At 40.9% G+C, this 11,073-nt stretch overlaps 2 protein-coding genes and 1 long non-coding RNA gene across 8 annotated transcripts; 2 read left to right on the top strand and 1 right to left on the bottom strand.

Moving 5' to 3' along the window:
- The first annotated feature begins 1,094 nt into the window (after window positions 1–1,094).
- LOC144198767 (uncharacterized) lies at window positions 1,095–4,182 on the top strand. Its single transcript, XM_077719959.1, has 6 exons — window positions 1,095–1,098; window positions 1,726–1,896; window positions 1,992–2,429; window positions 3,156–3,482; window positions 3,912–3,972; window positions 4,067–4,182. The coding sequence occupies exons 2-6, from the start codon at window positions 1,734–1,736 to the stop codon at window positions 4,131–4,133; spliced, it is 1,056 nt and encodes a 351-aa protein (XP_077576085.1). The 5' UTR covers window positions 1,095–1,098; window positions 1,726–1,733; the 3' UTR covers window positions 4,134–4,182.
- A 285-nt stretch (window positions 4,183–4,467) lies between these two features.
- Window positions 4,468–6,197, bottom strand: smim28 (small integral membrane protein 28). Its single transcript, XM_077719961.1, has 2 exons — window positions 6,030–6,197; window positions 4,468–5,161 (listed from the first exon to the last, which is right to left on the bottom strand). The coding sequence occupies exons 1-2, from the start codon at window positions 6,126–6,128 to the stop codon at window positions 4,739–4,741; spliced, it is 522 nt and encodes a 173-aa protein (XP_077576087.1). The 5' UTR covers window positions 6,129–6,197; the 3' UTR covers window positions 4,468–4,738.
- Window positions 6,198–7,726: 1,529 nt separating this feature from the next.
- Window positions 7,727–10,868, top strand: LOC144198019 (uncharacterized). Of its 6 annotated transcripts, XR_013326650.1 has the most exons (5): window positions 7,730–7,950; window positions 8,227–8,381; window positions 9,327–9,420; window positions 9,977–10,044; window positions 10,495–10,868. It is a non-coding gene; the product is annotated as an uncharacterized LOC144198019 (long non-coding RNA). The 6 variants fall into 6 exon arrangements; XR_013326646.1 differs by lacking the exon at window positions 9,977–10,044 and having other exon boundaries at window positions 7,727–7,950; window positions 9,327–9,700; window positions 10,622–10,868; XR_013326648.1 differs by lacking the exon at window positions 9,977–10,044 and having other exon boundaries at window positions 7,731–7,950; window positions 9,327–9,561; window positions 10,622–10,868.
- The last annotated feature ends 205 nt before the right edge of the window (window positions 10,869–11,073 follow it).

Raw genomic sequence — 11,073 nt, 5'->3', positions numbered from 1 at the left:
TTTGTTATGCAAATCCAAATCTCAATACGAATGCTAAAAATAACATCGCGCAAGCTAGCAGGTCACATGTAGCTTAAATGCTTCACAAAAACAAACTTTGAGAAAGTCATTACTACTTCAACAAAACATTAAGAACAATCCAGAACACTTTTTTCTTGATTCTTACAAAATAGTACAAATAATAATTATTTAGCAATGTTTTTTAAGAGTCTGTAATTTGTTTGATGACATTCCAGCATTGACGCAGATAATTAGATGTTGTTAAATCAAGTGGAAGTTTTTTTTGGCAACATAACTTGAAACTAGGCAATTACTATTTGTTCATTAGAAAAAAAGTGTTTTATTTTCTGGTAAATAGACTCAATGTAAATTAGATGGAGAAATCTGATTAAATAAGCACATTTCATGTAAAAACAACACAAAAAAGGGATTTGTGCAAATATATAATAATATATAATAATTATCCACTTGAATAATTATTGCTTAACTTCACAAAAGGTCCTAAACATTAATAATAACTTCAGAATTTTACATAGAATTTAACAAAGTGATTGCTTTCTACTATTGACTACTTCAATCCAAATAACTATCAATTTTGCAGGAAATTATTGGGTTAATTAATCACCTAAAATACTTTGAAAAATAATAAAATCTGACTTTGGCTGCGTGAATAAAATACAACTCCTCAAGTTATCAAAATATTAGACATTATTATTACAAAACAAGAGCATTTCATGAGTAGAATCTGGACCAAACTATTCATTCACAGAGTAATTTTTGATCTCCAAACATGACGAATACCATGTTTCTAAATCCCTAGCTATCAAATTTTTCGATGGCCGCAATAAAACTCGTTAGTGGACCAATTTTAGGCCCGCATACCCTATATTTGTTCTTCGTTGTCTGTAACTCTGAGCACATTGCAGGCATGTACTTTTGATTCGGATCCAAGTTGATGGTTTCAATGACGAAGGAGGATGTGGAAAGTTCAAAAATCAAAACAGGTTAGTCAACAATCAACCTTTTCGCAATTATAACTTGCACAATTTGAAGACTCTTTCTAATCCTACTCAGACACCAACAACGACCGGAGACTTGGTAAGAAAACTTTCTTGACATTTCCATTATCATCTAGCTAGTTCAATAAGTACATACAATCTTGTTATATTTATTTACATGCGTGTACTTTGGTCATAATCTGTGTAAACATGTCAATGTTGCCTAATTGACGGGACCATGTTTTAGATTATAAGATTTGCTAGAAATTGATCTTTTTGACATTTATCTAGACTTTTTCATGAAAAAATTGAGTTTAATGCGTGTCTATATTGATAATTGATCATTATTAATTTTAAGAAAAACAAACGACATGATTTGTGAATATTGCATGCATACACATACTTTTCCATTATTATGACATTGTGTATATTTCTGCGTCATGCAATACTAATGTTAAGTTGTATGTTATTTAATTTTTGAATGGATTTATATAAAAATAACTAATTGGATGCCATTTTGACTGGCTGAATGTTTTTTTTATGGTTCCTTACTCCTCCCAAAAGACGGATTTAAGTGGATGGCATTTTAGCATTGCTGGCAAGCCTACTTTTGGCTGTGCCCATCTTGTAGATCTGGATCTGGGAGAATTAGGTAGAACCATATGTCAAGTCAAATTCATTTCAGAACTCTAAAGGAAGTTTTTTTTTTTGTGTGTTCCCACAAAAGGTGCTGAGATGAGGCTGGACTGGGTGATATGGCCTCTGTTCCTGGCCGTTTCGCTGCCCAGCTTGTCGCAGGGCCGCATCGTCTCCAGATGCGAACTCAAGACCAGTCTGGAGAAGGCCATGGTGCTTCCCGAAGGTCTTGAAAAGTTCCGAAAGATCATCACCACCGTCGGTGAGAAAATTCTTCCGTCTTTTTGGCTCTCGGCGACTTCGACTGACGACAATGTGGAAGCTTTGAAGGAATAATGCATGTTTTTTGCTATGCAGCAATATGCGAAGTAGAGAAAATGTCAAAGCGGAACACCACCTTGATCAGGACGACGTCTAATCCGCAGCTCAATCCCGAACTGGCAACCACCGCGGCCATGAGACCCCCTGAGTCAAACACCACTGCTCCCTCGGTCTCGATAAACATCACAAGCCCTACTCAACCAACGATGGCCAACGCCACGGGACCTCCTGAATCTTTGATCACGAACACCACCAGACCCTTTAACCTGACAATAAGCAACACCACAAGACCCCCTGAACCGACAAACACAACAAGTCCTACTCAACCTACAATAACCAACGCCACAGAACCTACAATAACCAATTCCACAATTCCTACTGAACCTACGATAACAAATGCCACAAGTCCTTCTGAACCTACAATAACCAACGTCACAGAACCTACAATAACAAACACAACAAGTCCTACTGAACCTACAATAACCAATTCCACAATTCCTACTGAACCTACAATAACAAATGCCACAAGTCCTACTGAACCTACAATAACCAACGCCACAGAACCTACAGAACCTACGATAACAAACGCCACAAGTCCTACTGAACCTACGATAACCAACACCACTGAACCTACAGAACCTACGATCCCCAACACCACAAGTCCTACAGGTCCTACAGGTCCTACAGGTCCTACAGAACCTACAATAACCAATGCCACAAGTCCTACAGAACCTACAGAACCTACGGAACCTGCAGAACCTACAGAACCTACAGAACCTACAGAACCTACTGAACCTACTGAACCTACTGAACCTACTGAACCTACTGAACCTACAGAACCTACAGAACTTACAGAACCTACAGAACCTACAGGACCTACTGAACCTACTGAACCTACTGAACCTACTGAACCTACTGAACCTACAGAACCTACAGAACCTACTGAACCTACAGAACCTGCAGAACCTACAATAACCAATGCCACAGAACCTACAGAACCTGCAGAAACTGCAGAACCTACAATAACCAATGCCACAGAACCTATGATAACCAATGCCACAGAACCTACGATAACCAATGCCACAGAACCTACAGAACCTATGATCCCCAACACCACAAGTCCTACAGAACCTACATTAGCTACAGAACCTATAATAACCAATGCCACAGAACCTACAGAACCTACATTAACTACAGAACCTATAATAACCAACGCCACAGAACCTACAGAACCTACAATCCCCAACACCACAAGTTCTACAGAACCTCCATCACCTATAGAACCTAATTTTGTCGAGGCCGACTCCCCCCTGATAGCGCAGCAGGTTGAGATGGAAGCGTTGATGAACCACGTGAATGGATTATGGGGGACGGAAGAGCTGGCCAGAGGCGGCGATCTGCGGCGGCCCAGGCGAGACCTGACGGCGTCTTCCCGCTCCTACTACGGAGTCTTCCAGTTGTCGGACGCCGATTTCTGCTTCTACACCAATCCTTGGACGTACAACTTCTGCATCACATCCTGCACGGGTGAGTGCCAAAAATCCACTTTAAAAGCCTGACATTGATACCCAAAATGCATAGACACTTTAAGTGACTAACTCCATCTAGTGGTAAAGCTCTGCAATGCAACATAATGTAGACTGAACACCAGCTTCTTTTGTGGGCCTTATTCCAAATTTTCATCATTTGCCACGGGCCAATAAAAACGGTGTATTAGGCCACAGGTAGCTCACAAGCCGTAGTTTGGACACCCCTCTTGACAAACATCTTTTATTTCCATTTTTACTTTATAAATCGACTTTCAGTCATAGCTTATGAACTTTTTTGTTTTTTTTCATAGAAAATTTTGCAAATACGCAAATTCATGAAAGACAGTGTCGGGTCAAAAATTGAAATTTGTGTCTTTTTGTTGTTGTTGTGGATTTATGTAATTTGAACTATTTTTCCCCATTGAAGCCTTCATCGATGACGACATTACGGATGACGTGGAATGCTTTGTCAACAGTCATCATTGGATGTAAGTGAAGATATTTTGCTCATTTTTAAAACTGGGCTTTATCTTAAAAATGACTGATCTAATGTTTTTGTGTTTTTTCTCACCCAACCATCAGACGATTAATTCGGGGCGCCAGCAGGGAGTGTTTACAAGTCACCAATTTCTTTGAACAATGTAAATGATAAATAAATACCAAAAGGCACATATATTAAAAACACACTTTTTTTTGCATTTCCTAGTATTTGTTAAAACTGCTCACCAAGTACACATAAGTTTTTATTTTTTTGGAGGGTTCGTGGTGTCACTAGGCCTGTTTTGGGGGTCTTCAGCCCTCCTAAAATAGTTTTCAACTCCCCTAAACAATAATAACTATTTTTTAATTGTTAGTTATTTTTGGCATAATTTATTGAGTAAAGCTAATAAACTAATAGCTTATGTGTTTCCCTGAATAATGGCCTAACAAATCAATTTTCTGACCAACTTCCCTAGTATTTCTTGTTAAGATCAATAACAACCTTACATTTCTTGCCACTTTTTCTTCCAAGTGGATTTCTTTATTGTTTGTTGGGCAGCAGGGGGCGCTAGAACATGACAAACAACCTATGACAACACAGACACAAGTTATCATGAACCTCCACAAAACTGTCCACAAAAAAGATCCATCTGTACTATTAAAAAGTGACGTGTGGATTAGGCAGGGACAGACGTGGGGGTCGCCAAAGCCAAGTAGGAGGAAAAATGGCAGTCACAAAGTGAAGAAGGAAGGAAGACCCCCCGACCCGAACGGTCACACATAGCGTCCGCTGGACCGGATCTCCGGGCACAGCTTGGCCTCCAGGTCCTCGATCTTAATGGACTCGGCGTCTTTGGAGCTAGCCAGGCTGGCGGCCCTGGTGATTTTGGTCAGAGTCTCCTCGTAGGGCGGCGGCAGGTAGACCATGACGAAGACCCCGTCCGAGCCTGTGGAGCTGGTGCTGGCGTGACGCTGGCCGTCGCGGGTCAGTGACGTCAACAAGTCGGCGCCGCCCTCGCCGTCCTGGAGGTCCAGAGCGATCACGTTGGCCAGGCCCAGTTTGGGGGTGCCGGACGAGCACCGGCGGAAGGCTGACACCGCCGCCAGGACCAGGACCAGGAGGGAGGCGGCGGGGAGGACCACGTAGACCAGAACTTCGTACTTTTTGCCTTCGCCTAAGTCGTTCCAGTTGAAGCCCTGTGGGAAGGGGCAAAATGTTTTTTTTTATTTAATGGATCTGGGATAGCAGGCGTGTTGATAAGGTGACATTTCTTTATTGTTGTTGTTGTTGTGATCTCTGTTATTGACCTCGAATGACTAAAACTTTCAATTTTCCAAAGTGTGTCAGTTTATTCATCGGACCGCTGCTGATCCGCGTTGATGAAGCGACGCGCCTGTAAATCTTCTCATCTCAACACGCAAGTCTGATCCGTCAACAACAGATAAGTTAGGGGGGGAGGGAGGATCAAACGTGCGGTCTGCGAGGGGTGCCGGAGACTATCCTTGGCGACTATGGGTGGTAGGTGGTTGCCATTTATCAATTTTAAAAAATATGCATTTAATTGCACATTTGTGTGGTTTAAAATAGTGTAATAGTTTAACATTAAACTGGTGTAAAACTAACAGCTTTATTTTAAAAACATGTATTTAGTAGCATTTTTTTCAATTTTAAAACTAACAGCTTACTTGAAAATATAAATTTTGCAACATTTGACATTCTGGAACATTTAGAATTTTTATCTTGAAACTGTATCTGACCTTTATTAATATATTATAATAATAAAAAACTTTTTCAACAATAACATTAAAAAAAGAGGTTCTTGTTGAAAATGGTCAATTCGTACAAGTTTCAACACACAATTTTAAGGTCTTTTCATTCAGTCAAAATTCCAATTTGACTGCTTTAACGATTTGAAGCAATATTTGGAGCAAACACTCTAGTCAATATTGTGTTCATTCAAATTTAAAGAAAAGTAACATTGAACATGTTGACCAAGAGAAATTGAATATTTCCCACCCGCATTGGCGGTTGCCCGCAACCATGACAAAACAGCATTTTTCTCACCTGCTGCTCGTGCGCAGGGGGTGCCGGAGTGGCCCAGTCGTAGGAACCACGGCCCGCGGGGCCAAAGCGCCGCCAGCTGCTCTCCAGGAGCTCGCGCATGCTGCCCAGATGATGGTGTGATGAAAGCACCCTGGCAGGCGGGCGGACGCCGCTTTGAGCGCTAAACAGGAGGGTGGAGGATGGAGGGGGTGGGGCCACTGTTATCACGTGCGCACGCACGCTAGGGCAGGGCAGGGAAGGGCAACATCGGGATTCAGGCCAGCCGGGAGATTTACCGCTGGCCCACATCACTCTTCAGTGGTGTGCGCAAACACAAACACACACACACACACGTGTGTGTGTTTTGGAGTCAAGGAACGCTGCTGGGTCATCTTGCGTCACGTGGAATGCGCTTTCTGGAATCCAATCCTTAACACAATCCCCAAAAAAGGTCACTTTGGTCACTCCAATCACCCTCTCCCATACTATATCACTCTCACATTTAGACTCTCACTCTTTCACTTGTTTCACTCACTTCATTGTGTACTACTACCAATTTGTGCACTTTGTGGTGAAGTTGGAAATCTCTCATACGCTGTCTCACTCACTTTGACGGCGTTCAAGCACTCTCTCACACTTTTACAGCATCTGTCTCACTCTCATCACTTCACCTCACGTTTTCAGGCTTTCATGGTCATCATTTAACATTGACTGAAAACACTTTGACTTGCTTGCAACTCCTGAACATGGTCTAACAAACAATCAAAAAATAGATACTAAAAAATATAAAAATTATTCTGAGGTGGGAAATCAATCAGTTTTTCCTGCAAAATTTCTCATGCTAGTCATAGTATAGTATGAAACAAAGCCATACTCATATGAATTGTTGACTATTATACTTCTTCCTTATAGTATTTTCCTTCCACATTCTATGTTAGGTCTCCTCATTGTTTCTGTCCAACTCGCCTTCGTGTCGCCAGTTTGCGGCGAAACAGCTGCGATGGCCCGTTGACGTGCCGCCGACCTCCATTAATCCTGATTGAAATATTTCACGGCACGCCAAGGCGCGCGCACGCACGCACACACGCAAATGCCGTTTGCGACATATGAGCATCTGTGGGATTTGACACCAGATTTGCATCTGGCACTCTCACATTCATTAGGAATTAAATTTGCAATATGCGTATCAAGGACAGCGATTGGCTAACCACTCATTCAAGGTGCCCCTAGTTAGCTGGGATAGGCGCCAGCACCCCCTGCCACTTTCGAGAGGTTATGTGGTTCAGAAAATGAATTTTTGGGAAATATATTCATGTAAACTTAGCACAATATCATAAGCTACATGATAGCATGTTCATGCTAATATAGTATATTTGCAAATGATGTGATGGCAGAAGTTGGCCAGACAAGTAGACCCTTTTAGTCTTTCTGTCCTAAATCCTCACACACACATACACACAAACACACACACACACACGCCCACAACAAACACACGCACGCTCACACATCTTTTCAAAGACGTCAAGAAACATTCTCAATAACACAGTTTGACCTATTCCCCGTGGGAATTCATCAAGAGTTGTCGCCGTTACATAATTGCAACCAGCGAGTCGACCCAATGCCACATAGCAAAGGGCCGACTTGGCTCGTAAGGAGACACACAAAAGATGTCCGCCAGTGACGTACTAATATAGATATATAGCCCAAAGAACTCAGACGAAATTGTATTGGAGCACAGCTTCTTACGTCATCGACGTGCGACGGTAACCGTGTGTTAAGCCTATCCGTGTTTTTTTATTTTCAACACGAGTTTCTTAATTGTCGACAAAGACCTTCTTTAGGTCACAGATGAAGCATAATTCATAGAAAAAAGAATGCAAAAGTCGATAGAAGGGGAAACTGAAAAAGGAAACAAGCGATCGAACTCTAACAAGGCTTATTCGTAAGTAGACAAATACATTCGCTTACTCGAGGAAACACACGAAGCTTGCACGAGAGCTACAATTCGTATTTTTTTCTATTGACGGTGTTGCCCATCCTAAAAAAAAGGTACTGAGCTATTTTGACATGAAATCTTGTTGTTTACATTTTGAAACGCCGATTTAAACAACAGGTGAATTTAAGAAAGCATAATGGTGGTCCTCTCATTTGATAGCCTGATGAAATGAGACCAACTATGATTGTTCATTCATTCTCTGAACCGCTTTGTCCCCACAAGGGTCGCGGAGGGTGCCTGAGCCTATCCCAGCAGACTTCGGGACACCCTGAACTAGCTCACATCTAGTGTGCAACCAGCCTACAGCCTTTGAAATGTGGGAGGAAATAGGAGTACCTGGAGAAAAGCCATGCAGGCCTGGGAAGAACTCCACACAGGTGAGCTGACCTGGTGTCAAAGTGGCGGCCCGGGGGCCAAATCTGGCCCGCCACATCATTTTGTGTGGCCCGGGAAAGTAAATGATGAGTGCCGACTTTCTGTTTTAGGATCAAATTAAAACAAAGAGTATAAATGTATATTACATTTCCTGATTTTCCCCCCTTTTAAATCAATAATTGTCATTTTTTTATCATTTTTTTCTGTTTTTAGTTTAAATATCATTTTATAAAATCTAAAAATATATTTAAAAAAAACTGAATATTCAGGAATTTTAATCCAGTTATTTTAATTCATTTATAAAAAGTCTAAGTGTATCTAAAATGGTCCGGCCCACATGAAATTGAGAAACCCTTTTTTATTTAAAAAAAAAAAACGACATAGTATAGTAAGGATTTTCTTTAATAAAAATGGCTATGCAAAGTAAGGCAAATTTTCTTAAAAATGACCATGTATAGTAAGGCATATTTTCTTTGAAAATGACCATGTATAGTCAGGCTTTTATTTATTAAAAACAAAAAGAGACCATTTATAGTAAGGCTTTTATTCATAAAAAAATATACAAAAAATGCATTGTGAGGCATTTGAGCAATAATAGTCATATTTAACTTTATTGAACATATTGAATGAATCTTGGCTTATGGCTCATCATCACAAGGCTCATGTACGTCCAAGATATTTGTCGTCGTCAACGACATTATCACTTTTGTCACGTGACCTTCATGAAAAATGACCATGTATAGTAAGGCTTTTTTGTGGGAAAAAAAATGACCATGCAGAGTTAGGCAGTTTTATTGAAAATTGACCATGTACAATAAGTCCTTTAGCCTAAAAAAATGTATTTTCATTCATAGGGTTTTAATCACTTGAAAGTACCAGAAAGTATTAAGTATGATCAGGGAGTGAAAAGAGACAAAACAACAAAGACTACTGTTCTATTCTTGCAGAGTGGTGGCCCAGTGGATAAGTCATCAGTCTCCCCCATCTGTGGTCCTGGGTTCAAGTCCCAATGCCTGCAAAGATTTTTCCAATATTATTCAGGTAAATGAAAGAAATAAAAGTATAAGTACTACTGCTTACTCTCACAGGTTGGTCGCCCAGTGGATAAGTCATCAGTCTTTCAACCCTGTGGTCCTGGGTTCAAGTCCCAGTGCCTGCAAAGATTTTTACAATATTAGTCAGGTAAATGAAAGATAAAAGTATAAGTACTACTGCTTACTCTCACAGAGTGGTGGCCCAGTGGTTAAGTCATCAGTCTTTCAACCCTGTGGTCCTGGGTTCAAGTCCCAAGGCCTGCAAAGATTTTTCTAACATTATTTAGGTAAATGAAAGAGATAAAAGTATAAGTACTACTGCCTACTCTCACAGGGTGGTGGCCCAGTGGCTAAGTCATCAGTCTGCCACCTCTGTGGTCCTGGGTTCGAATCCCAGTGCCAGCAAAGATTTTCCAAATATTATTCAGATAAAAGAATAATGTCTAAGTGTATAAGTATATAAGTCTTCAGTGGTGGATGAAGCATTTTGTGAAAAAAAATGACTAAGTGTTTACACTCATTTCCTTGGACAAGAGTACAAGTACTACTGCTTTCTCCCACAGGGTGGTGGCCCAATGGTTAAGTCATCAGCCTCCCACCTCTGAGGTCCTTGGTTCGAATCCAAGTGCAGGCAAAGATTTTCCAAATATTATTCAGTTAAAAGAATAGTGTCTAAGTGTATAAGTATATAAGTGTTCAGTGGTGGATGAAGCATTTTGTCCAAAAAATGACTAAGTGTTGCACCCCATTTCCTTGGATAAAACGTTTCAACACCTATGTATAAGTGGGGCACGAGTTGGTGTAGCGGGTTGCACACTCGCCTTTGCACCGAGAGAACGTGAGTTCGCTTCCCGGTGTCGGCGGTTCACTGACCAAGCAAGCGGTCGAGGGTCGGCCGAAGGCCGACCCGAGAACGCCTTTCGCACAGACAGGTCCATCAAGTGTCTTCCGAACTGCCGAAGGCAGTTCGGAATATAACCTTTTGCTGAAAAGTATGACTAATTGTTTAATATAAATTAAAAAGATTTTTCTTTTTTTTTTCCCCTTCTTCTTATTCCATTGACCAATTCTTCTTTCCAAGTATTTTCAGCCAAACGACAGCGGGATTCGAACCCAGGTCCCCCGGACGGGAGTCCTGTGAACTAACCTCTGCGCCACCCAAGTGACTACACTTTCCTTAGTAATCATTTGAGTGTCTTTCCAAGAAGTCTCTAGAAACAACAAAGTGAAAATGTGTCAGAAGCGGGATTTGAACCAAGGTCTCCCACACGGGAGTCCAGTGACTTAACCTCTGCGCCACGAGGACTTCTTGACTACAAATACACAGAAACAACCAAGGGAAAAACAATTTTCTATTTATAAAGAAAAAAGCCTTACTATACTATGTCATTTCCCCCCCCAAAAAAAGCTTTACTATACAATGTCATTTTTGACAAATAAAACCTTTCTATACATGGTCGTTTTTTTTATTTTAAAAAAATGTCTTTCTATGCATGGTCGTTTTTAGCCAAACAAAAAATGAGAGGGTACAATGGTCAAGAGTTGTCAATGGCAACCAAGTCATTATTCTTTTAAAATCCTCCAATTGTGTATTTTGACGATGAGCAAACGGCGGCGGGCGTCCAATTTACCTCGGGAATGTGTCCATGGGATTAGATCG

This window comes from Stigmatopora nigra, chromosome 6 (assembly GCF_051989575.1).
Source record: "Stigmatopora nigra isolate UIUO_SnigA chromosome 6, RoL_Snig_1.1, whole genome shotgun sequence".
NCBI classification, from domain to species: domain Eukaryota; kingdom Metazoa; phylum Chordata; class Actinopteri; order Syngnathiformes; family Syngnathidae; genus Stigmatopora; species Stigmatopora nigra.
This window is presented reverse-complemented; position numbering and strand designations above follow the sequence as displayed.

Coding starts and splice junctions, on each gene's coding strand:
- smim28 (XM_077719961.1), bottom strand. CDS start 6,128: ATGCGCGAGCTCCTGGAGAGCAGCTGGCGGCGCTTTGGCCCCGCGGGC. Junction 5,162..6,029: donor CCCCTGCGCACGAGCAGCAG/GTGAGAAAAATG, acceptor CCCTTCCCACAG/GGCTTCAACTGGAACGACTT.
- LOC144198767 (XM_077719959.1), top strand. CDS start 1,734: ATGAGGCTGGACTGGGTGATATGGCCTCTGTTCCTGGCCGTTTCGCTG. Junction 1,897..1,991: donor AAAGATCATCACCACCGTCG/GTGAGAAAATTC, acceptor TTTGCTATGCAG/CAATATGCGAAGTAGAGAAA. Junction 3,483..3,911: donor CTGCATCACATCCTGCACGG/GTGAGTGCCAAA, acceptor TCCCCATTGAAG/CCTTCATCGATGACGACATT.